The 27,411-nt window shown below is 37.0% G+C and overlaps 1 protein-coding gene across 7 annotated transcripts in view; it reads left to right on the top strand.

The window, feature by feature from the left end:
* The window catches only part of COMMD1 (copper metabolism domain containing 1), a 155,091-nt gene that overhangs the window by 98,505 nt on the left and 29,175 nt on the right, over positions 1-27,411 (top strand). The window contains exon 3 of one of the 7 annotated variants that reach the window (XM_019942562.3): positions 1,834-1,931. The exons of the other annotated variants lie outside the window; for them this stretch is intronic. Within the exon in view, the coding sequence (XP_019798121.1) occupies positions 1,834-1,857 (24 nt within the window). The 3' untranslated portion in view covers positions 1,858-1,931. Of the gene's footprint in view, positions 1-1,833; positions 1,932-27,411 lie in introns of those variants that run through there. 7 annotated transcript variants of the gene reach the window in all.

The following is a 27,411-nucleotide window of genomic DNA, read 5'->3' as shown; positions in this document are numbered from 1 at the left end:
AATTTTTGTTGTTGTTGTCATTTAGTGGTATCTCATATGCAGAAAGTACGTCCGTATTTGCTCTGTCCTTACGTGTAAATTTGAGTTAACTTGAACTTTACTTCTGGAAGTTAGGTCCAACTAAGTCTGCCCGCCAAATGATTGGGAACAGTGGCAGAATAGACTTTTCTGTAGTGTTCTACTTCCTGCTTGTATACAAAGCTATTCAGGATGAACCTGAAACAAAGACCGCAAACTGGTATAAGAGAGAAGGTGAAGGAGTACTATTCTTCATATGAATAGCAAGGAGGAAGCTTAGGTGCTTACCCTGGGAAACTTAACCTAACCAATTCCTTTTCATCCTTCATGTCTCAAATGTTCCTTGATTGTGGAGATTTTTCCTTGACTTCCCTGTCTTAGTCTCCCCTATTACATACCTTCCATAGCTTTTCCTTTTCCCTTGTTACAATACCTTATCCCAGTTGTAGTTGCTTGTTTAACTATCCATCTCACGAGATTGTAAGGGCCATGAAAGTAGGAATTAGCTATTCTTATTGCTTGTTGAGTCACAGGTGCTTATGATAATACCAAGCATAGTGATGCCAAATATAAACTTGTTGCATTAATGAGCAAATGAATGGTCAAATGTTATGAGAGACTAATAATTCTGGGTGAGGACTTGCCTAACTCATTCTCCCCAGAGTTTTAGTTCTCTAAAGTAAGAACTCCCCTCTAAAATCTTTGAACTACCTTGTCTAAGTAGAGGTAGAGAGAAGAACATTAAGGATGAATATGGAGTAAGTTAGTTGTTTTAAGGGAGGTCCTATATAATTTTACCAGGTGGGCAGTAACTTATTTTTTAATAACCACAGGTGCATTTGTTTCGAAATTTATTGTTCTGGCCTTTTGGGGTATGTGTATTTTATTTTTCTACTTCTTCCTGGTTAGGCTCTATATAAATTTTCTCTTGGATATTCATGTCAGCTTATGATTTTTGTCTGAGCGTTCATTGGTTTGATTTATAAAAGGGATTATAGATACGTAGGTTTTTACCATAGTAACTACTGGAGGGTACATTTGTGTGGGGGTAGAGCCTGAAAGATGGGGAATAAAATAATTATTTGAATGACCCTTTAAACCGTGCCTTAAATAATAAGCATTACTGTTCATAATAGCTCTGTATCACTCACTGTATCATTTAGGAATATTTGTTTTATCATTTGTAGAATGTTTTTGTGTCTCTAGGGGGAAGGGGTCATCAAAATGTTTTCCACAGAAAAACCATGATCCTTAAGGAGTAAAGTTTTGTTCTTTGTTCTGTTTTATGGCCTTCCTGCTGCTAACTTGCAGGTGTTCTTTGGCTTCCCCCTTGTTTGTATTAACTATACCAATAATTAAATTCCAAAATTATTGCAAATTTTGGCAGCAAATTTGTAATCCATTTGTTTATTCTTTTCCTGCATTGTGATTAATCAAGACTAGATTTTAATTTGTAGATTTACTTGAACTTGTGGGATTTACTTGAATTTGTGGCTTACGTAACAAACTTTCACTCTCTCCAGTTAATCTTTGTAAGATGTCATTTTGAAGGGAGAGGTATTTATCTTATATCTGATAGCCTTCTAATCTACCTCTTGGTTCATCTCTTACTTTTGTTATTTGTTGATTTCATCCTACTTTGATCCTTTTAACTGATTTCTATGTTGGCCTCTTTTTAACACTACCAGTTTAAATTGGAAATTAGGCACAGGATTTAGAAATGTGAAAGTCGCTCTTTAATGTAGTTTGTTTGCATAGTGCCTTCCCTGGTTCTATAAGTGTCTTATTTGTCTTCTTGGTATCTTTTTCTCAAAGGGTGAACCAAGTACTGTGGACTAGCAGCCAGTGTCAAGGAAAAGCGAAAAGAAGTAACAGAACAGGACTTTAGGGACCAGGGTTCTATTCCTTCTCCTATCAACTATCAAAGAAATAGTCTGGTGAGAATTGGCTTCTGCTCATTAATATGTAGGATGTCCAAGGAACAGGCTTCTAACCATGAGAAGAATGGCCTATTTTCTCCCTGTATAAACTATTAGGGGCCTTCTGTCATCACATTCACGTTAATTTGATCGGTAATACAGACATTTGGGGAACTGGGATTATTAGTATTGTTTTTATAGAAGAAGAAAATGAGTCCTGGATAAGTCATATAACTTCATTCTATTTCAGCTATCCTTTAGCAAGTGCTAAATGTATAGCTCAATCTGTGCTGCACAAATATGTTACACACAATTTGATCTGGATAAGGAGATAAGACAGGCACTTATGTATGCAATTCTGACCAATAAAGTTTATGATAATGTGATCTGAAGGACTGTGGACAAAAATGCTAGGCAACTCAAAGTCAAGGGAAAAGAGTTCATGAAAAGGTAGGGTTTATCCAGAGTCCCTTGGCTTTTAACAGAGCTGGGGTTTGTTGTCCATTATGGTATTCATTACGTGCCATAACTTTTTGCCTGAAAATTAAAATTAGTGTAGAACTCACCATGAAACATTCCTTGAAGAAGTTAAGCAAAGAGAAGAGCTTAGACGTACTACCTCTTGGCTTGATCCTCAAAACAGTTCATTTTCTTTGCAATGAATCTTGACAACATGATTCAAAGAATTTAGCAGATGACAGTTTTAAGGAAAGAAACTTGATTGATTTATTTTTTCTCTTTCTCTCCAATTCATGATTTACAAAGCCTTCATTTTTTCAAATGTTTACCTCTCTACCATAACTATAGCACTAGAGTACGTGAGTAGGTGAACTAATACATGACTTACAAAGATAGGACTAGGCAAGTGACATTCTTGTGAAGCAAATAAAGTGTTTGGTCTCTCTGTATTATCTTTGGATGCAGGTTAGAGGTAGTTACTGCCACCACCACCCTCAACTCTGGAAATAAGCCAGAGTTTCTTGCTTGAGATAGACATTAAGAAACATTCATTCAGTTTTACTGGACACCAAAAAGTATTCAAGAGGGTTAAAATATACAGTCCCTACTCTCAGTTTCTTTATAATCTGGTTGGAGAGACAGAAATGAAGAACATAACCTAAGGCTATGTATTGTTAGTACTTTACAGTTCATAAGCACTTTTCTCACATACTCTGTTTTAAGAGATTCTCAGAATCACCCTACAAGCTGCCCAGTTGACAGACTAGAAGCTATATGATTTAAGTTACTTGGATGAGAAACTAAATTTCACCACTTACTTGAATTGCTAAGATGTATGGTATGGACAATAAATACTAAAGGTCATGGAGGAATGAGAGAAACCATTGTCCATCAGTAGATTTTAGGCGGTTCACAAACTCCCTCACATTTTATGGTAAAGTTTGTATGCAAGTGCATTTTTCTAGGAAGAGAGTTCATAGTTTTCATCAGATTTTCCCCCCTTTTTTTTCAATTGATGTATAATTGCCATTTATTTCATCAGGTTTTGAAAGCGAGTCTGTGGCTCCAAAAAAAAGTTTAAGAACTACTTGTCTAGAGTATTTGGCAAACAGTTAGAGAGTGAGGCCTTAGATGAGTTTTGAACAATAAGCCAAGCGAAGAGAGAGCAATCTGAACAGAAAAGTGACAGCACCTAAAATTTCTTCTATTTTCTCCAAATAGTGCCCTGAGCTGCTAGATCTTCAGCACAGATTCCTGATGAGGTTTACTTTCTTGTGCTAATTTTCCTACTTCCCTTTGCTATCCCCCATGTTCCAAGAGTGTACAGGTAATTGGTTTGGATATAGTGGTTACATCATAGGTCTTAGTAATTAATTTTAGATATGATTTAACTAGTAGAAGTTTTTTTTAGGTAAAATGGGTGGGAGAAATACATCTAAGCAATGACAGTACACGTAGTAGAAATCATGATAGTTTATTCTGAAAATTGAATAATAATTGACTGCCCAATACGAAGGGTAGAATATCTATATATTTTAGCTCATTTAACAAACATTGTTACACACGACATGGGCCAGAAACTGCTGTGAATACAATAGCCAGAAAAAAACAGACCTAGCCCTTGTTCTTATAGAGCTTTAAAACCAGATTTCGCAAATGTGTCTATAACTTATGAACTCAATTATACTCTTAGATTTGTCTTTATGGGAAAATCCCAAATAAGATCATTGATATTGAGAGGACCCCTTTCTGATGGTTGTTCTCTTCCTAGATCAGTGGTTCTCATCAGGGCTTGCAGGGAAAGGGTTGCCTCCAGAGTACATTTGGCAATGTCAGGAAACATTTTTGGTTGTTGCAGCTGGGGAGATACTACTGATATTTAGTACATAGAAGCCAGGGTTGCTGTTAAATCTCCTACAATGCACAGGACAGTCTCCACAACAAAGAATTATTCAGCCCAAACTGTCAACAGTGCCAAGATTGAGAAACCCTGCCCTAGATGGACGTTTCAAAGTAACTGAATGAAATTGCCTTCATAAGGCAGAGTCAGGACTTACTCAGGCATTTCAATACTGTAATGTCATGCCACCCTAAGGTTCTAGTGTTTCCTCATTAATGAGTTTCAGGCTTTATTTAAAGACTCCTTGATGTACTCATATTCTGCCTTTGGTTCATTTCAGTGAGTATGGTTAAAGTAGTAGGGGATGGTGGCTTGGGTTTGAAGTTTGGAACTATGCTTTCTTTTAAAAAATTACCCAAACTGTAGTGGTATGATTAATATATTCCTATTATTATCTCTTATTGTCAGTATTTACTGAATTACATGACTATATCTAATAGGTAAATCCCAGAACATGATCATTATAGATTAACAGATAGGAAGGACTTAGAAAGGAATCAACATAGGTGTTTATTTCTAGGTGAATACTCTAGAACAGTGCTTCACTAGCTTAATGTGCCCCTAGAAATCTTACTAAGATATAGCCTCAGTACATCTGAGGTGAGGCCTGAGATACTGCATTTCTGTCAAGCTTCTGGGTGGGAAGGCTAGGTGAAGCATTAGATCATAGCACAAAATAAGTATGCTTGAAGTATCACTATTCTCCAACTCTTCTCCAAAGAGAAGAGTAAAAGGCTTTTTCTGCTTTTAACTTATTTTTAATTTTCACTTTCTGGTTTTAATAGTGATAAAATTAATGTCGGAGAACATTTGAAAAACAGGAAAAAAAAGGAAAATCTCTAGTACTAATCTCTACCACCCCAGTAAAGTTACTATATTTTGTGCATTTTCTTTCTGTTATTTTATCTTAAGGGCTTTAAAATATATATCCTTAAATACAATATATGCATTATACAATTCTGTATCTACTTTTGTTGGAAAAAAGAAGAAAAAACTTCCCCTTATTTTTTTCTCATTTTCTTTGTCCTCTCTACTACTGTATTTTATTGTTCAGCTTTGAATAATTTAGTTTAGGAAAGAATTTATCACTTAGGAAGAGGCCTGCTGAGAGGGATAAAGGATCACATGCCTTGCTGTAAAGACTTCATTTTGTAAGCTGACTTATGTCATGTTGCAGTTAAAAATATATTTCTCATCATTGGGAAAAACAAACCTGAGAAAATTCTGTTCCTTTAAATTTGATTTTCTTTCTCCTTGGAGAATGCATAACTGATATTCTGGAACTTGACCTAGGCAAGGAACATGTCATCGCTATTTGAAATTGAACAGTTTTTTTCTTACGAAACTAACATTTATTCCTCATAATTGGAAGCTCAGTGATAAATGTGAGATTAAAGTACAGGCATACGTTGATATATGCAGGTACTGAAAGTCTGTGAGTGAGTTGAATATTTGTGATTGTGAGTCTTATTTTCTACTTACAGATCTTCCTTGACTTACAATGGGGTTATGTCCCAGTAACTTACAACCCATCCATCGTTAAGTTGAAAATATCATAAATCAAAAACCATTTAATGCACCTAACCTACCTAACATCATAGCTTAGCCTAGCCTATCTTAGAAGTGCTTCAGAACACTTACATTAGCCTACAGTTGGGCAAAATCATCTAATACAAAACCTGTTTTATAGTAAGTGTTGAATATCTCAGTAATTTATTGAATACTGTACTGAAAGTGAAAAACAGAATGGTTGTCTGGGTACAGAATGGTTGTGAATGTATTGATTGCTTACCCTTGTGATTGTGTGGCTGACTGGAAGCTGTGGCTCTGCCTGGTCCAAGAAAAGATCAAAATTCAAAATTCGAAGTACAGTTGCTCTTGAATGCAGATCTCTTTGCAGCATTTTAAGGCTGAAAAATCGTGAGTCGAACCATTGTTAAGTCTGGGACCGTCTTTACTTATATTAGTGCCCTCTAATGAGAAGATTGTAAATAAATTTACAGGTTGTTAGAGAAAATTACCCTTTGCTCTATGCTTTTGATGCAGCTTATTTGTCTTATCACCTACTCACCTTAGTTAGGCATATACTCTGGACTTTTTGGTTATCTTAAAAGTCCGTTTAACTTTTAAGCCACCTGAGGCCTCTGAAGTTTTAGTGAACCATGTGCACTTTTCCAGCTCAACCCATAATTTGTAGAAAGCATCAATTAAAAAAAATGTAGTCATTTTATAGTTGATTCAGAACTTTTATTGCTGTGCTGAAAAGTTTACCATTTTTTCATCTTGCATCATAATTGTCAATCTAAATGATTTATAACAAACTTTCTTCTGCTCTCTTTGATCTTTCAAGCCTCTTGATACTTTTTTGTTTTGTTTTGTTTTGTTGTGGCCATTTGGCATGTGGGATCTTAGTTCCCCAACCAGGGCTTGAACCTGGGCTCCCAGCAGTGAAAGCAATGAGTCCCAACCATTGGACTGCCTGGGAATTCCTGATAATTTAAGTTAACAGATTTCTGAGAGTGATTATATAACGTATCCCATTGGTTATTTGGCCCTATTAATGCTGTTGAGAGTGACTCTTTTACAGATCTTCTCAGGTGTGACTCTTTTAGGAATGGATTTTTTTTTTTAAGTCTTCTATAGTTATATCATAATTGGTTCCACTTGGGCCTCCCAGAATTGGTTGAAAGCAACGCTGTAAATAGTCCAAAGGTTTTTAAAGCCATACATTCAGTAAAGCATGTTAATGGTTCAGTAAGCTCATGTACTCTGTCAAGTCATCAACATGATTAGGCTTCATAGCAACTATCAGCATTCTGTGAATATGCCAAAGACTTAGCTGATCCACTCAGCTGAGTTCACTCTTTAAAAGACTCTTATTTATGCCATACAAACAACGCTTCAGACCTACCTCACTATATTGGAGGAATAGTAATTAAAAGTTCCTCATCTCCTTTCTCAAAGAATGTATCATCCTCTTCCAGTCTGCTTTAGAGGGATGACCCTCCGACTAAATCAAAAGGAATCTCTTCACCATCCTATTTTGCTTTATTTATTGAATTTGTTAGGATTAAGTTCAGCTGTCAGTCACAAAGATCCAAATTAACAAAGACTTTAAAAAGATAGGAGTTTATTTCTCTTTTACGTGAAAGCCCAGAGTTGTTTCTGTTCCACACAGCCTTCAGAGTTCCAGACTTTTCCATCAGATGGCTCTATTGTTCCTTGGGTGTAATCCTTGTCCTTGTGTCTGAAGAGGCCATTTTTTTAAAAATTTAATTTTATTTATTTTTTTATACAGCAGGTTCTTATTAGTTATCTATTTTATACATATTAGTATATATATGTCATTCCAATCTCCCAATTCATCCCCCCACCACCACCCCCCACCACCACTTTTCCCCCTTGGTGTCCATACGTTTGTTCTCTACACTTGTTTTTCTATTTCTGCCCTGCAAACCGGTTCATCTGTACCATTTTTCTAGATTCCACATATGTGTGTTAATATATGATATTTGTTTTTCTCTTTCTGACTGACTTCACTCTGTATGACAGTTTCTACATCCATCCCCGTCTCTACAAATGACCCAATTTCGTTCCTTTTTATGGCTGAGTAATATTCCATTGTATATATGTAGCACATCTTCTGTATCCATTCATCTGTTGATGGGCATTTGGGTTGCTTCCATGACCTGGCTATTGTAAATAGTGCTGCAATGAACATTGGGGTGCATGTATCTTTTTGAATTATAGTTTTCTCTGGGTATATGCCCAGTAGTGGGACTGCTGGATCATATGGTAATTCTATTTTTAGTTTTTTAAGGAACCTCCATACTGTTCTCCATAGTGGCTGTATCAATTTACATTCCCACCAACAGTGCAAGAGGGTTCCCTTTTCTCCACACCCTCTCCAGCATTTGTTGTTCGTAGATTTTCTGATGATGCCCATTCTAACTGGTGTGAGGTGATACCTCATTGTAGTTTTGGTTTGCATTTCTCTAATAATCAGTGATGTTGAGCAGCTTTTCATGTGCTTCTTGGCCATCTTTATGTCTCCTTTGGAGAGATGTCTATTTAGGTCTTCTGCCCATTTCTGGATTGGGTTGTTTGTTTTTTTAATATTGAGCTGCATGAGCTGTTTATATATTTTGGAGATTGATCCTTTGTCCATTGATTCATTTGCAAATATTTTCTTCCATTCTGAGGGTTGTCTTTTCGTCTTGCTGGTAGTTTCCTTTGCTGTGCAAAAGCTTTTAAGTTTCATTAGGTCCCACTTGTTCATTTTTGTTTTTATTTCCATAACTCTAGGAGGTGGATCAAAAAAGATCTTGCTGTGATTTATGTCAGAGTATTCTTCCTATGTTTTCCTCTAAGAGTTTTATAGTGTCCAGTCTTACATTTAGGTCTCAAATCCATTTTGAGTTTATTTTTGTGTATGGTGTTAGGGACTGTTCTAATTTCATTCTTTTACATGTAACTGTCCAGTTTTTCCAGCACCATTTATTGAAGAGACTGTCTTTTCTCCATTGTATATCCTTACCTCCTTTGTCATAGATTAGTTGACCATAGGTGTGTGGGTTTATCTCTGGGCTTTCTATTCTGTTCCATTGATCTATATTCCTGTTTTTGTGCCAGTACCATATTGTCTTGATTACTGTAGCTTTGTAGTATAGTATGAAGTCAGGGAGTCTGATTCTTCCAGCTCTGTTTTTTTCCCTCAAGACTGCTTTGGCTATTTGGGGTCTTTTGTGTCTCCACACAAATTTTAAGATTTTTTGTTCTAGTTCTGTAAAAAATGCCACTGGTAATTTTATGGGGATGGCACTGAATCTGTAGATTGCTTTGGGTACTATAGGCATTTTCACAATATTGATTCTTCCAATCCAGGAACATGGTATATCTCTCCATCTGTTTGTATCATCTTTAATATCTTTCATCAGTGTCTTATAGTTTTCTGCATACAGGTCTTTTGTCTCCCTAGGTAGGTTTATTCCTAGGTATTTTATTCTTTTTGTTGCAATGGTAAATGGGAGTGTTTAATTTCTCTTTCTGATTTTTCATTGCTGGTGTATGGGAATTCCAGAGATTTCTGTGCATTAATTTTGTATCCTGCAACCTTACCAAATTCATTGATAACTTCTAGTAGTTTTCTGGTAGCATCTTTAGGATTTTCTTTGTATAGTATCATGTCATCTGCAAACAGTGACAGTTTTACTTCTTCTTTTCCAATTTTTTTTCTTTTTATTTCTTTTTCTTCTCTGACTGCCATGGCTAGGACTTCCAAAGCTATGTTGAATAAGAGTGGCGAGAGTGGACATCCTTGTCTTGTTCCTGATCTTACAGGAAACGCCTCAGTTTTTCATCATTGAGTATGATGCTTGCTGTGGATTTGTCATATATGGCCTTTATTATGTTGAGGTAGGTTCCCTCTATGCCCATTTTCTGGAGAGTTTTTATCATAAATGGGTGTTGAATTTGCCAAAAGCTTTTTCTGCATCTCTTGAGATGATCATATGGTTTTTATTCCTTAATTTGTTAATGTGGTGTATCACATTGATTGATATGCGTATATTGAAGAATCCTTGCATCCCTGGGATAAATCCCACTTGATCATGGTGTATGATCCTTTTAATATGTTGTTGGATTCTGTTTGCTAGTATTTTGTTCAGGATTTTTGCATCTATATTCATCAGTGATATTGGTCTATAATTTTCTTTTTTTGTGATATCTTTTTCTGGTTTTGGTATCAGGGTGATGGTGGCTTCATAGAATGAATTTGGGAGTGTTTCTCCCTCTGCAATTTTTTGGAAGAGTTTGAGAAGGATGGGTGTTAGCTCTTCTCTAAATGTTTGATAGAATTCACCTGTGAAGCCATTTCGTCCTAGACTTGTTTGTTGGAAGATTTTTAATTATGGTTTCCATTTCATTACTTGTGATAGGTCTGTTTATATTTTCTAATTCTTCCTGGCTCAGTCTTAGAAAATCGTACCTTTCCAAGAATTTGTCCCTTTCTTCGTGTTTGTCCATTTTATTGGCATATAGTTGTTTGTAGTAGTCTCTTATAATTCTTTATATTTCTGCAGTGTCAGTTGTGATTTCTCCTTTTTCATTTCTAATTTTACTGATTTGAGACCTCTCCCTTTTTTTCTTGATGAGTCTGGCTAAGGGTTTATCAATTTCGTTTAATCTTCTCAAAGAACCAGCTTTTAGCTTTATTGATCTTTGCTATTTTCTTCATTTCTATTTCATTTATTTCTGCTCTGATCTTTATGATTTCTTTCCTTCTACTGACTTCGGGTTTTCTTTGTTCTTCTTTCTCTAGTTGTTTTAAGTACATGGTTAGATTGTTTGAGATTTTTCTTGTTTCTTGAGGTGAGATTGAATTGCTATAAACTCCCCTCTCAGAACTGCTTTTGCTGCATCCCGTAGGTTTTGGGTTGTCATGTTTTCATTGTCATTTGTTTCTATGTATTTTTTAAAAAATAAATTTATTTATTTATTTTTGGCTGCATTGGGTCTTTGCTGCTGCGCACGGAATTTTCTTTCGTTGAGGGGAGCCAGGGGTACTCTTCTTTGCGGTGTGTGGGCTTCTCATTGCAGTGGCTTCTCTTGTTGTGGAGCACGGGCTCTAGGCGTGTGGGCTTTGGTAGTTGTGGCATGCGGGCTCAGTAGTTGTGGCTTGCGGGCTCTAGAGCACAGGCTCAGTAGTTGTGGTGCGTGGGCTTAGTTGCCCTGTGCCATGTGGGATCTTCCCAGACCAGGGCTTGAACCCATGTCCCCTGCATTGACAGGTGGATTCTTAACCACTGTGCCACCAGGGAAGCCCTCTATGTATTTTTAAATTTCTTCTTTGATTTATTCAGTGATATCTTGGTTATTTAGTAGCACAGTGTTTAGCCTCCATGTATTTTTACAGTTTTTTTCCTGTAATTGATTTCCAATCTCATAGCGTTATGGTCAGAAAAGGTGCTTGATATGACTTCAGTTTTCTTAAATTTTCTGAGGCTTGATTTGTGACCCAAGATGTGATCTATCCTGGAGAATGTTCCATGTGCACTTGAGAAGAAAGTGTATTCTGCCCCTTTTGGGTGGAATGTTCTATAAGTATCAATTAAATCTATCTGATCTGTTGTGTCATTTAAAGCTTGTGTTTCCTTATTTATTTTCTGTTTGGGTGATCTGTCCATTGGTGTAAGTGGGGTGTTAAAGTCCTCTACTAATATTGTGTTACTCTCGATTTCTCCTTTCATGGTTGTTACCATTTGCCTTATGTATTGAGGTGCTCCTATGTTGGGTTCATAAATATTTATAATTGTTATATCTTCTTCTTGGTTTGATCCTTTGATCATTATGTAGTGTCCTTCCCTATGTCTTGTAACAGTCTTTATTTTAAAGTCTATTTTATCTGATACGAGTATTGCTACTCCAACTTTCTTTTCATTTCTATTTGCATGGAATATCTTTTTCCATCCCTTCACTTTCAGTCTGTATTTGTCACTAGGTCTGAAGTGGGTTGGGTCTCTTGTAGACAGCTTATATATGGGTCTTGTTTTTGTATCCATTGAGTCAGTCTGTGTCTTTTGGTTGGGGCATTTAATCCATTTTACCTTCAAGGTTATTATTGATATGTATGTTCCTATTACCATTTTCTTAATTGTTTTGGGTTTGTTTTTGTGGGTCTTTTCCTTCTGTTGTGTTTCCTGTCTAGAGAAGTTTCTTTAGCATTCGTTGTAAAGCTGATTTGGTGGTGCTAAATTCTCTTAGCTTTTGCTTGTGTGAAAAGTTTTTGATTTCTCAGTCAAATCTGAATGAGGTCCTTGCTGGGTAGAGTAATCTTGGTTGTAGGTTTTTCTCTTTCATCACTTTAAGTATATCTTGCCACTCCCTTCTGGCCTGCAGAGTTTCTGCTGAAAAATCAGCTGATAACCTTATGGGGATTCCTTTGTATGCTATTTTTTGTTTTTCCCTTGCTGCTTTTAATATTTTTCTTTGAATTTAATTTTTATTAGTTTGATTAATATGTGTGTTGGTGTGATTTTCCTCGGGTTTATCCTATATGGGATTCTCTGTGCTTCCTGGAATTGGGTGACTATTTCCTTTCCTATGTTAGGGAAGTTTTTGACTCTAATCTCTTCAAATATTTTCTCAGACCCTTTCTTTTTCTCTTCTTCTTCTGGGATTCCTATAATTCAAATGTTGGTGTGTTTAGTGTTGTCCCAGAGGTCTCTGAGATTGTCTTCAATTCCTTTCATTCTTTTTTCTTTACTCTGCTCCTTGGCAATTATTTCCACCATTTTGTCTTCCAGCTCATTCGTTCTTCTGCCTCAGTTATTTTGTTATTGATTCCTTCTAGTGTATTTTTCATTTCAGTTATTGTGTTGTTCATCTCTGTTTGTTTGTTCTTTAGTTCTTCTAGATCTTTGTTAAACATTTCTTGTATCTTCTCAGTCCATGCCTCCATTCTGTTTCCGAGATTCTGTGTTATCTTTACTGTTGTTACTCTGAATTCTTTTTCAGGTAGCTTGCCTATTTCCTCTTCATTTAATTAGTCTTGTATGTTTTTACCTTGCTCCTTCATCTGTGATATATTTTTTTGCCATCTCATTTTTTTTTTTTGAGTGGGATTGTGTTCCTGTCTTATTGGTTGTTTGGCCTGAGGCTTCCAACACGAGTTTGTCGTCTGTTGGGTAGAGCTGGGTCTTGGTGCTGAGATGAGGACCTCCGTGAGACCTCACTCCAATGATTATTCCCTGAGGTCTGAGGTTCTCTGTTAGTCTAGTGTTAGTCTAGTCTAGCAAGAGCTTCAGCCCAACCCCTGGCTCAGGAACCAAGATCCCACAAGCCATGTGGGGCAGCAAAAAAAAAAGAAAAAAAAATTGAGAGAGAACAATAACAAAGTAAAAAATAAAATTAGACTAGGAAACTAACAGATATGTTAGAAAGAATATAAAAATAAAAATATAGATGAATCAACAACTGGGCGGGTGGGAGGTCTTGGCTGTGGAGGGTGGGACTTAAGGAAGGGTGAGGTTTGGGTGGTGGGCAGGGCCTATGCTTAGGACCCACAGGGCTGGAAAAGGCCCTGGGGGCTGTTGGGGGTGTGTGGCTTAGGCTCAACAGAACAGAAGGGGTCCAGGCATGCCCCCCACCACTGGTCTCAGAGGGTGGGGGACCTCACCTGGGAACCCAGCAGGCTCCCTAGGCTCGAGTGGGCAGGGCAAATGCCCTCCGCTCCTTTCCTGCTCCTCCCAGAGGGCCCCTCCCCACCTGCCTCTCCTGTTCTCCCCTCAGCCTCCTTCCTATGCCCCCGGGACCAATGCGGCCAGGGAGGATGGAGGGCCTTGGAGGGCAGGGGACTGGCCTGGGATCTCAGCAGGCTCCCCAGCCCAAGTGGGCAGGGCAAACACCCTCCACTCCTCTCCCTCTCCCTCTGGAGGGCCCCTCCCGCCTGCCTCTCCTGATCTCCCCAGCCTCAAGGGGTGCTGATCCTGTCTGGCCTCCACTTCTTCTCCCACCTCAGTTCCCCCACATCCTACCAGTTCACTTGGGGGTTCCTCCCATCTTCTTGGGTGTCAGGGTCCCCCACCAGCAGCCAGCAGGTGCCCTAGTTGTGGAGAGATGCTAACTCGGTTTCTTCCCACACCGCCATCTTGACTCTGCCCCCAACAAAAATTTTCATAATTTGTATTTTCATTATCATTCAGTTCAAAATGCTTCCTAATTAACCTGGTGGGGTTTTATGCGTTTTTTTGACCCATGGTTTATTTTAAAATATTATGTTTCATTTCCAAATAACTTGGGTTGTTCTAGGCATCATGTTAATAGTTACTGTTTAATTTGATTGTGTTGAGAGAAAATATTCTGTATAAGTTTTCAATAAATTCTATTGAGATTTATTGAGATTTATCTTCTGACTTACCATTTGATCTATATTGTTTAATAGACCATGCACACTTGAAAAGAGTACATAGTATTGAATTGTTGGGTGTAGTACTTTACAAACATCAATTAGATTATGTTGGTTAATAGGCCTGTTCACATTATCTATGTTCCTACTGATTTTTTTGTCTAGTTATTATTTCAGTTACCATGAGAAAGGTGTTAAATTTGTAGTCATAGTTGGAGATTTTTAAAAGATCTATTTCTCCCTTTAATTTTCTAAAATTTTCTTCTTGTAAGTTGCAGCTCTGTACCAGGTCTATACACATTTAAGATTATATCTTTGTGATGAATTATCCATTTTATCATTATGAAATACTACTCTTTATCTTTGGTAATACTCTGTATTGAAGTCTATTTTATCTGATAATAATATAGCCACTCTAGCCTATTTAATATCTTTTTCTAAGCATTGCTTTCAACCTGAGTTCATATGTGAAATGCATCTATTGTAGGTAACGTTTAGTTTAGTTTAGTCTTGCTTTTGAAGTACTTTGCCCATTTATGTTTAGTGTAAATCTTAATATTGTTAGATTTAGTCTGCTGTTTTGCTTTCTTTCCCAGTTTGTTCCATCATAGGTTTGTGTTTTTTTGTTCGTTTGTTTTAATTCCTATTTATCCTTTCTGACCTTTTTGACTTGACACATTTTTTTGAGAATTCTATTTTAATTTCTCAATGGGCTTTTTTTTTGTGTGTGTGGTACGTGGGCCTCTCACTGCTGTGGTCTCTCCCGTTGCGGAGCACAGGCTCTGGACGCGCAGGCTCAATGGCCATGGCTCACGGGTGCAGCCGCTCCGTGGCATGTGGGATCCTCCCAGACCGGGGCACGAACCCATGTCCCCTGCATCAGCAGGCAGACTCTCAACCACTGCGCCACCAGGGAAGCCCTCTCAATTGGCTTTTTAGCTATATCTCTTTATAGAGTTTCACTAGAGATTGCATTGTACATCCTTAACTTTTCACAGTATACTTAAAATTAAAACTGTAGCATTTTGTGTAAAATATAAGATTCTTAAAACTATCAAATTCTGTTGATGTTACATCTTTTAAGTAATAGTTGTCATAGCTTTTTATTTTTATGTCTTAAACCCCATATTTCAATTACAATTTTTGCTTTAAGTAATCATATCCATTTTTAAGAAATTAAGAGAGAATAAAACATGGCCTTATATACTTAGCCATATTTTTACCACTTCCACTGCTTTTTGGTTCTTTAAAATTTATTTTTAAGTTCCACTGATTTATTTTCTTATGTCTGTGCAAATAATGCAGTGTTTAACATCTTTTTTGTGTGTGTGTGTGGTACGCGGGCCCCTTACTGCTGCATCCCCTCCCGTTGTGGAGCATAGGCTCCAGACGTGCAGGCCCAGCGGCCATGGCTTATGGGCCCAGCTGCTCTGCAACATGTGGGATCCTCCCGGACCGGGGCACGAACCCACGTCCCCCGCATCGGCAGGTGGACTCTCAACCACTGCGCCACCAGGGAAGCCCTAACATCTTATTTTTATTTTTTTTAATTTATTTATTTTATTGAACTATTCATTTCTTTTTGAATATCTGTTTCTCCATCTGGTTTTGTTTCTCATCAGTTTGAAGAATTTCCTATAGCATTTCTTACTGTGCAGGTATGTTGGGAATGAGTTTGCTTAGTTTTCATTTATCTGAAAGTATCTTTATTTCATCTTTTGTCTTGATGGATATTTTTGCTGAATTTGAAATTCTGTGTTTTTCTTTCAGGACTTTACATATATTGTTCCACTGTTTTCAGGTTTCCATTGTTTCCAGTCTAACATTAGTTATCATGTGTATTATTCTGTATGTAATGTGCCATTTTTAATTGGCTGCTTTCAAGATTTTCTGTTTATTAAAGTTTGCCTTTCAGCAGTTTGAATATGACGTGCCTCGGTATGGGTTTCTTTGTATTTATCTTCCTTGGTATTTATTGTTCTTCTCAAATTTGTACATTTATGTCTTCTATCAAATTTGGGAAACTTTTGGCTATTATGTATTTCAAGTCCCTTTTTTGCCTCACTCCCTCTCACTCCTCACTTTTTCTTATAGAAGTCCAATTACACATATCATGAATCTTTTATTTTTTAAATAAAAAATTTTTTTTAATTTTATTTTTTATTTTTGGCTGCGTTGGGTCTTCATTGCACACGGGCTTTCACTAGTTGCGGCAAGCAGGGGCTACTCTTCATTACGGCACCTGGACTTCTCATTGCGGTGGCTTCTCTTGTTGTGGAGCATGGACTCTAGGCACTCGGGCTTCAGCAGTTGCAGCATGTGAGCTCAGTAGTTGCAGCACATGGGCCCTAGAGCTCAGGCTCAGTAGTTATCGCACACAGGCTTAGTTGCTCCACGGCATGTGGGATCTTCCTGGACCAGGCATGAACCCGTGTCCTGTGCATTGGCAGGAGAATTCTTAACCACTGCACCACCAGGGAAGTCCCACATATCTTGAATGTTTTAACATTGTCCCACCTGTTCCTCAGGCTCTGTTCTCCCCAACGCCCCCCTTCAATCTTTTTTCTTTATTCTTCAAACTACATAATTTCTGTCTGTCTTCAATTTCAGTGACTCTTCTGTTATCTCCAGTCTTGTTTTTCCTATTTATTGAATTTTTTACTTCAGGTATTATATTTTTTAGTTTTAAAATTTTCATTTGGTTATTTTATAGTTTCTGTTTCTTTGCCAGTATTTCCTATCTGTGCATTTAGTTCAAACATCTTTGTCTTTACATCTTTAAATATGGGTATCATAGCTATATTTGCTAATTCCTACAACTGGGTCATTTCAGGTTTAGTCTCTATCCATTTAAGTATATGTCACATTTTCCTGTTTTTTCATATGTTTAATAATTTCATGTTGTATAATAGACATTATGAATAATGCATTGTAGATACTGTGGGTTCTGCTATGATCCTCTGAGGAATGTTGATTTTTTTGTTTGTGTTCTCCAGCAATTAACTTGGCTGAATCCAACACTGAACTGCAGTGGGTAGCTGCTGAAACTTCTGTTCAGATCTTTTAGCTTTATCTGGGCTGCTTAGAATCTGTCCCAAGCATGCAGAGTTTACTTGTCCAAAGTCAGATATTTCAGTAAAGTTCATATACAGAATATGGAGTTTCTTCACTGTGTCTCTCTCTCTCTTTCTCATTTTTTTTAAAGGATTTTTTGTTAATTTCTGGATGTTGTGATAGCCTCAAACTCTGTCTTCTTGGTTCCTCAAGCCAGAAATAGTGCAGATTTCAGAATTTTAGCTGTCAACCCAACACTCAGTGGGGCCTGTCCTCAGTAAAAAGTTGTTTAAATTTAAAACGAGGGCAGAGGGGCAGCAAACTCTCTCAGCCAGTGCCATTCCTAGATGTTGACTCTCCAGCAATTTCTGTCTGCTCTCATTTTTCTTTGCCTTCAGATATTTTTTGTTTTTGTTATTTTGTTTTGTCCAGTATTTATAATTCTCGTCTGTGGGATGGTAGGTTAAATACAAGTTACTCCACCATTAGTGGAAGTAGAACATTTTTGTTTGGTTTAAAGAAGAAGAAGAAAAAGAAAGAGTCACCTCAAGCTGTTTTTAGAAAAGAGCATGGGGAAAGAGGCCTTCAAACAGTGACTTAAGGTTCTTCTCTTTGGCCATTCTAGACATCAGGGCCATTCTAGACATCGGGGACATAGTTTTATTGATATTTTATATCCATTATCAAAAATTTGAAATAAGAAAGCAACATCATATAGGGGGAAACCCTTAGTGTGGGTGGGGTGTCAAGAGACCTAATCTGTAGTCTAGCTCTTGCATTGGTTTTCTATTATTCCAAAATTAATTTTTTATTTACTTCAAAAAACTGAGAAACAAATGTCTCTATTCATCTATACAGTATTTCAAGTTTTATCAGTATCCTAATTTGGCCTTGCCTATATCTTCTAGTGTTGTGGGATGTGTTTTTTAAATGTTGTATGCAACTAATGTTAGTATTTGGAACATCTTTTTGAGTCCATAGAATTTGAGTTGTGAGAATAGAAAAGTAACATAGCTTAGTGAAAAATAAAAAATGGTACTTAATGGAAAATAGAGACTACTCCTTGAACAAGGAGAAAAGTAGAACAGCATGCTAGTTGCTTATAGTCTCACCTTTCTAAACACACATTTAGACACTCTATTAATATCAGTAAAAGTCATCTCTGTATAATTAATTCTTAAACTTAAATTACTTGAGTCTCATTAAAGGTCAACAGAAAAAATATTGCAGTTTATTTTTAGATTTTTCTGGTCCTATAGAGTCTATGAATTTATGAAACTTGTTAAGGTCTTCAAACGTTATCCTGGTGGAGTGCTATTAAAAACACATCTGCTACTTGTATTATTGTGTCATCATCACCTAGTAGTAAAAGAATACATTGCCTACCAGCTGTACTCAGTTTACAAGACAGAGCAACAAGTAACAAAGGCACACTTGTTTAACCAGCTGTTGTTGAGTAAAGATGAAACTATTAAACACATCACCCCTGGACCATCCCTGAATAATAAACTATTCTAATTGAGATCTGCACTTCAAGTTGTTTTTCTAGTAGCAAGCATACACTTGTATAAATTTCCTCTATATCCTCTTGTGTCTGGTGGCACGTGTTTATGAGGAAAAATCTCTAGCTACTAAAATGTTTTAGAATCTGTCAGTTTTCACATTTATATGATTCTTTGCTTTTCATTGTGGAGTGTTTTCCTATTCTTACAACTCAAATTCTCTAGACTCAAAAGTTTGTTTCAAATACTAACATGAGTTGCATCTAACATTATACAAAGTTTTTCCTTCAAAAGAGTAAAGGAAATCTAGCGATGAGGAATTTAAATCTTAAATATTTTCTATTCATAACGAAATAATGAATATGGGGTCGGTCCTGCTGAAGAGCTCTGATAGGCCCATAATACTGAGTTGGAAGGCCACTGAAGACCATTTTGGAGCAGAAGAATACACATATTTGAATAAATTGTTTGCTGTGACAACAACATCGGGTTGTTACAGAGTTAGTGAACTCTAAACAATGTGTCTCCATTTACTCAGTGTGCTGTGCTGACTAAAGAATAAAGATGAATTGCTGTTTCTTGCCTCTCAAGAACTGTGAAGAGTCTGAGATTTTACCCTACTTGTAAGCTAACAGAGTAATCTGCCACCGTGTTGTGAATGCTGGCAGATTCCTGGGTCAAAGACAAAGGACTTTATTACTCCTGGTGGTGGTGGTAGTGGTGGTAGTAGTGGTGGTAGTAGTGGTAGTAGTAGTAGTAGTCAGAGCACCAGCATTTGCACTATTTGCCTAAGCCCCAGTTTTACTAGAGTGACGCAAAGAGGGTCGGTGAACCCTGCCTGGGTGGAGACATTATCATACTAGACAATAAACAAACCTACCCTCTGATCCACAGGGTGACTGTCTATCTTCCAAAGCTGCTTGTTATACTAACGTTTTTGAAAAGATAGTCTGGAACAAATAACAGTCAGTGCTTCAGCTCACAAAACATCCAGAAATGTGAGAGACCTATGGAAAATTGTTGCCCAATGGTGTCCTCTAAGATTTTCTTTTAAAACATAATATTATGTGGGTGAACCAATAAAAAACCACATGAATAAGTTTTCTTCCTTTTAAAGTATTATTTGATCAATACCTTCTATCAATACAGCACATTTAAAGCCTGTTCACATCTATTATTGTCTTATTCTTACAATCTCTCTATGAAGTTAGTAGAGCAAAGGAAGTCAACATTTAAGAGATGAGAAATTGACACCAGTATATTAGCTGCAAAAGTATTCTGATTGCCAATTACACATTATTTACTAAGTAACCTACTAATGAAAGTCTCTACAATCTTCACATATTTCTTGGTCATTTAGTCTGATTTGAAGCTTGACATAAAAATCAAAAAAAATTTTTTTTTTTTTTGCGGTATGCGGGCCTCTCACTGTTGTGGCCTCTCCCGTTAAGGAGCACAGGCTCCGGACGCGCAGGCTCAGCGGCCATGGCTCACGGGCCCAGCCGCTCCGCGGCATGTGGGATCTTGCCGGACTGGGACACGAACCCGTGTCCCCTGCATCGGCAGGCGGACTCTCAACCACTGTGCCACCAGGGAAGCCCGACATAAAAATCAAAAAATTTTTAACAACCGTAAACCAAGTATCACCTCATTTTCTTACTGAGAGATGTTAAATCTTTCTTAATTTTATTTATATGTGCCTAACACATAGGAGGTGCTCAAAAAAATATTTCTTAAATGATTGAATGAATGAACAAGACAGCTTTTCTTATAGTAAGACCAAAATATCAGGTTCCAGAGCACAGGACTATATTCCTTAAAGCAATGTTACTACATTAACTACTCTAAATATTTTTGGGTACAGGATTTGGCCTACATGCTTGCTAGAATTTTCTATACACACACATGTTAAGAATCTCTTTGGTATAAATTCTGACATCGCTATAGGCATTTTTAGTATTTTCCTTTGAAATTAGAGGAATCACTTTAATTTAGTGATTATATTTTCATTCCTAGAAATTCTTTTTGTCTCTTTCAAGTCTGTCTGGTCATTTAAAATGATATGTTGTTCTTCATTCTGTATCTTATGATTCCATTTTGTGACATTCTTGAAGGTCTGAACTCTGCAGTTTTTCTGCTTACTGTCACTCATGGTGAATGTATTAGTCAGTGTTCTCCAGAGCAACAGAACCAATAGGATAATATATAGATATATAGATAAGGGGAAATTCATTATAGGCATTGGCTTACACAATTATGGAGGCCTAGAAGCCCCATGATCTGCCATCTGCAAGCTGCAGAACCAGGAAAGCCTGTGGTATAAAAATTTAGTCCAAGTCCAAAGACCCGAGAACCAGGGGAGCCAGTGGTATTATTCCCAGTCTGAGGCTAAAGGCTTAAGAACTAGGAGCTGCCATGTCCAAGGGCAGAAGAAGGATGTCCCAGCTCAAGAAGAAAGAGAATTATCCCTTCCTCCTCCTTTTTGTACTGTTGGGCCCTCAGTGGATTAGATGATACCCGCCACCATGTTGAGGGCAGATCTTTACTCGTTCTACCCATTCAAATGCTAATATATTCTGGAAACACCCTCACAAACACAACCAGAAATAATGTCTTCCAGCTATCTGGGCATCCCTTAGCCCAGGCAAGCTGACACATAAAATTAACCATTGCAGTGACTTTTCTCTTCTTGTGTTTTATAATCTAGGGTTGAGATCTCATGTAATCTCTTTCTTCCCTTCTCTTAACGGAAAGATTTTTTGCCTTATTCACCCTTTGCTGAGGAGGAAGAGCTCTGAAGGTTGCAACTTTATCCAGGAGTCTCAGTTCCCTCTTTGCTTCGTATGGACCTAAGGCTTTATCTTCTGTATTGGCTGATCATAAAAATCACTGATTTTCAGCTCCCTCTTTGTATTTCGCCCTCTTGCTTTTTTGTGAGCTTAGCTATTTATTTAAAAGGATATGTATTATATTTACCTAACATTTTTACCTATCTTTTAAGGGAGATTTTATGTCTTTTAAGTGAGATTGTCCACTATGTTCTCAGAAACTCAACTTGCTAGTTACTTTAACCCATATAGTATTATTGAAGTTACTCTACACTGGATGGATGCAAATATATAATTCAGAGGGGCACAATCAGCCTTATTATATCAATATTTGTCATTGTAAAAATATATGCTATTTTTACAAGGCAAGTAGGTGATGAAGCTTGAAATACTATCAGTAGGATGCAGAGATTCAAAATATATGAATCAATAAAATACCTAGGAATAAACCTGCCTAAGGAGGCAAAAGAACTGTACTCCTAAAACTATAAGACACTGATGAAAAAAGTTGAAGATGACACAAACAGATGGAAAGATGTACCGTGTTCTTGGATTTGAAGAATCAGTATTGTTAAAATGAACTTACTACCCCAGGCAATCTACATATTCAGTGCAGTCCCTATCAAAATACCAATGACATTTTTCACAGAACTAGAACAAATAATTTTAAAATTTATGTGGAACCATAAAAGACCCCAAATAGCCAAAGCAGTCTTGAGAAGGAAGAACAGAAATGAAGTAATCACCTCTCTGACTTCAGACTATACTACAAAGCTACAGTAATCAAAACAGTGTGGTACTGGACTTCCCTGGTGGTGCAGTGGTTAAGAATCTGCCTGCCAATGCAGGGATCGAACAGTGTGGGTTCTATCCCTGGTCTGGGAAGATCCCACATGCCGTGGAGCAGCTGTGCCCGCGAGCCACAACTACTGAGCCTGTGCGCCACAACTACTGAAGACCGTGCACTCTAGGGCCCATGTGCCGCAACTACTGAGCCTGCATGCCGCAACTACTGAAGCCCACGCACCTAGAGCCTGTGCTCTGCAACAAGAGAAGCCACTGCAATGAGAAGCCTGCACATTGCAATGAAGAGTAGCCCCCGCTGGCTGCAACTAGAGAAAAGCCCATGTGCAGCAACAAAGACCCAGTGCAGCCAAAAAAAAAACAGTATGGTACTAGCACAAAAACAGACACATGGATCAATGGAACAGGATAGAGAGCCCAGAAATAAACCCACACACTTATGGTCAGTTAATCTGTGACAAAGGAGGTAAGAATATACAATGGAGAAGAGACAATGTCTTCAATAAGTGGTACTGGGAAAACTGGACAGCTGCATGTAAAAGACTGAAATTAGAACTTTCTGTAACACCATATACAAAAATAAACTCAAAATGGATTAAATACCTAAATGTAAGACTGGATACTATAAAACTGCTAGATGAAAACATAGGCAGAACACTCTTTGACATGAATTGTAGTAAGTTTTTTTTTGGATCCATCTCCTAAAGTAAAGGAAGTAAAAGCAAAAATAAACAAATGGGACCTAATTAAACTTAAAATCTTTTGCACAGCAAAAACCCATCAATAAAACAAAAAGACAAGCTACCGAATGGGAGAAAATATTTGCAAATGATACGACTGATAAGGGATTAATATCCAACATATATAAATAGCTCATACAACTCAACATCAAAAAAAAAAACCTGATTTAAAAATGGTCAAAACTGATAGACATTTTTCCAAAGAGGAAATGCAGATGGCTAACAGGCACATGAAAATATGCTCAACGTTGCTAATCATCAGGGAAATGCAATCAGAACCACGGTGAGATACTACCTCACATCAGTCCAAATGGCCATCATCAAAAAATCTACAAACAATAAATGATGGAGAGGGTGTGGAGAAAAGGGAACCCTCCTACATTGTTGGTGGGAATGTAAATTGGTATAGCCACTATGGAGAACAGTATGGAGGTTACTTAAGAAACAAAAAGTAAAGCTACCAGGATCCAGCAGTCCTGCTCCTGGGCATATATCTGGAGAAAACCATAATTCAAAAGGATGCATGCACCAATAGTGTTCATTGCAGCACTATTTACAATAGCCAGGACATGGAAGCAACCTAAATGTCCATCAACAGAGGAATGGATAAAGAAGATGTGGCACATATATATGAGGTGAATTGGGAGATTTGGATTTTACATATATACACTACTATATATAAAATAGATAACTAATGAGAACCTACTGTATAGCACAGGGAGCTCTGCTCAGTGCTCTGTGATAACCTAGATGGGAAGAAAATCAAAAAAAGAGAGGATATATGTCTATGTATAACTGATTCACTTTGCTGTACAGCAGAAACTAACACAACATTGTAAAGCAACTATACACCAATATTAATTTAAAAAATAAAAAAATAAAATGGGAAAAAATTTTTTTTAAGATACATGTATCCCAATGTTAATAGCAGCATTATTTACATTACTCAAGCTATGGAAGCAATCTAAGTCTCCATCAACAGATAAATGGATAAAGAAGATGCGGTATATATATATATATATATATATATATATATATAATGGAATACTACTCAGCCATAAAAGAACAAAATTTTGCCATTTGCAGTAACATGGATGGACCTGGAGGGCATTATGCTAAGAGAAATAAGTCAGACAGAGAAAAACAAATACTGTATGATATCACTTATATGTGGAATCTAAAAAACACAATGAACTAGTGAATATAACAAAAGCAGACTCACAGATATAGAGAACAAACTAGTGGTTACCTGTGGGGAGATGGTGGGAAAGGGGCAATATAGGGGTGAAGGAATAGGAGGTACAAACTATTGGGTGTAAGATAGGCTCAAGGATGTATTTACAACACAGGGAATATAGCCAATATTTTGTAATAACTGTAAATGGAAAGTAACCTTTAAAATTGTATAAAAATTAAAAAAAATTTTTTTAAATATATGAATCAAGGGGGCTTCCCTGGTGGCACAGTGGTTGAGAATCCATCTGCCAATGCAGGGGACATAGGTTCAAGCCCTGGTCCATGCTGTGGAACAACTAAACCCGTGTGCCACAACTACTGCGTCTGTGCTCTAGAGCCCTCGAGCCACAAATACTGAAGCCCGTGGGCCTAGAACCTATGCTCCGCAACAAGAGAAACCACCACGATTAGAAGTCCGCACACTGCAATGAAGAGTAACCCCTACTCACTGCAACTAGAGAAAGCCCCCGCGCAGCAGCAAAGACCCAGTGCAGCCAAAAATAAAATAAATAAATTTTTTAAAAATTAAAAAAAATATATATATATATATATGAGTCAAAACTGATTATGTCACTCCAGGCTACCATGACCCAGAAATTTACAATAGTGACATTTTGTATGCACTTACTTTAAGAGGAACCTGGAATTTAATTGTTATTTTTATTTCAAATACTCTTTCAAGAGTAGTATTTTTCAGGTAATGAAGATATGTTTATTGTAACTGTTAATTTGTTTTTAATAAAAGTCCCCTGAGTAAAACTTTTGATAGATTATAGCTCAAGGGAAAAATTAACCTGGATGTTTCTGTATAATTGAGGAGAAACTATTTAACTGGAAAATTCTTTGTGATGATTTAAATTCTGTAATGCAGTTTGATTATTAAATTAGAATTAGAAAAGCTGTGAAAGAAAATAAGAGAAATAAGAATGGGAAATAGCTAGTCACCATGGAGGGAGTATGTGACAAACCCTGTGGGTTGGTGTGGTGGTTGGGTCTTCCCAATTACCACTCTAGAAGTGCAGCAGAATTAGCAAGGATATTTCCCACTCAATTTTATCTGGTTATAGGCAGTGAAACTGACATTATTCAGACTTAATTTGAATTTACTAAGGCTTGTCCCCATTTTTTTTTGAAAGATAAAGTTGGAGGGAGGACAACTGGATTCACTGAATTATCATTTCTAATCTCACAATTACTTCCTGAAACTACGAGTAGAAAAAAACTCACCACCCCACCCTCTCTTTTTTCTTTACTGTTGTTGTGCTCTAACTCTTAAGGTGATCTTTGTTTAGCGTTTCAATACTTATACTATAGTTTGAAGGAGGAGAAGAGGGCAAAATATCTGTATGAAAGTGATTATGAAAATGCCTAAATTCTCAGAGGACAGTGAGGGGAAATTTTGACTACAGCTGCTTCATTCCTATAGTGACCGATCAGGGATGCAAATCAAGACTAAATTTATACAGTTTTGATAGGCTGTTTGTTATTGCTAAAGTCCTAGGTTCAAGTTTTAATATTCAGTTGTGGAGAAAAGGATGGAAATTCATGAGTACTTAAAATTAGACTCCTAAATGAAAAATTAGAAAAAAATATTTTAGTTGTGTGGCCCACTTAAGGCATTTTTCTGTTTGTTTTCTCACTTGACCTTCACTAATCCCATGTAATAGGTACCATTATCCCCAAGCCACATGGAGTCTTCAGTTCATTGTTGATAGGACTTGTACTAGAATTAATTTCTATTGATTCTTAGTCCCATATTCTATTTATAGTTTACTGCTTACTGTCTCAAATCCTAGTTAATGATGAAACACACTGATCATAATGTAGACATCAAATTGAAGTCATTTAGTTTGTGGTCCTAGATTAGAAAGACCAGAAGTAGACTCCCATATACATGGTCAATTGATTTCAGCAAAAATGCAAAGGTATTTAATGGGGAAAGGGTAGTCTTTTTAAGAAATAGGAGCAAAGAAACATTTGGAATTAAAAGTGACTCCCAGAAGTTAGTGCAAGTATAGTGGTTAGCTCCAAGGGGAAGATTAGAGAATGCAATAGGGAGGGGGGGATACAGCGGTTTCAAATATGTTGACATTGTGTTAATTTTTCAGCTGCATCATTGGGTACCATGTGTATTTATTATTCTTAGAGCCCTACATACATGTTGTATTAATTCTTTAGTACATGACTAAATCATTAAGAAATGAAATTTAATTAACTTTGAAAGGATACTAAAGACATTTTTGGAAAATAGGACAACCACTGTCAAAATCAGTCAGTCCCACTTTATTAAAGTTTTTGTTTAGAGCTGTAATACTTGGGATTTAGGAAAAAAATGGCTTTGCATAATACAGGACAGATATTTTATATTCTGGCTTTATTTTTACTTTTTCTGGTATTAACATGATATTAACTCTGTGTATTTTTGGACTGTGCAGAACAAGAACAGAGGCAGAACAAGAACAGAGGCAGATATGGGAGATTGGAAGGTTTTCAGCAAGACAGGCAAAATAATTTAACAATCTGATAGTAAATGATATACAATAGAAGGTGAGCCTTCATCAATTAAGGCTAAGGAGCTTATTTGACTTTAGAAAATAATTAGAGCTCAGGTTGTGTTTGTTAGGAGTAGAAACTCAGGTGGGAGGCCTGCCTGTGAAGGGGAAGGGGGCAGGTGAGAGTGGTGGGAAAGGCAAAGATTTAAAGTTGAATGAAAATAAATAATCATACATATTGCTGGGGCCTGAAAGACAAATTCTCACTGGTTGTATTTCTTTCTGGCAGACTTATGACAAGTTTTCAAGGGGGAATAAATATGAGTTTTCTATTTTGTTTTAAGAAAGGGATAATTTCCAATTTGACTTTGTCTTCTTAACGTAACATTTGGTACTTGCTTTGCTAATATTATCACTTGTGGCTGAAATACAAGGTCTTGAGTTTAGGCTATAATTGAGTTTAGGCTCCTGATTATTCCTGAGACTAGAATTCTCTCTGGCACCAGCAATTTAGATCTATCAAAATGTGTTAATAGTGTTAAATCTTACAGTTAA

This window comes from Tursiops truncatus, chromosome 14, assembly GCF_011762595.2.
Source record: "Tursiops truncatus isolate mTurTru1 chromosome 14, mTurTru1.mat.Y, whole genome shotgun sequence".
Lineage (NCBI taxonomy): Eukaryota > Metazoa > Chordata > Mammalia > Artiodactyla > Delphinidae > Tursiops > Tursiops truncatus.
The sequence above is the reverse complement of the archived record's forward strand: the minus strand, read 5'-3'. Positions and strand labels throughout refer to the sequence as shown.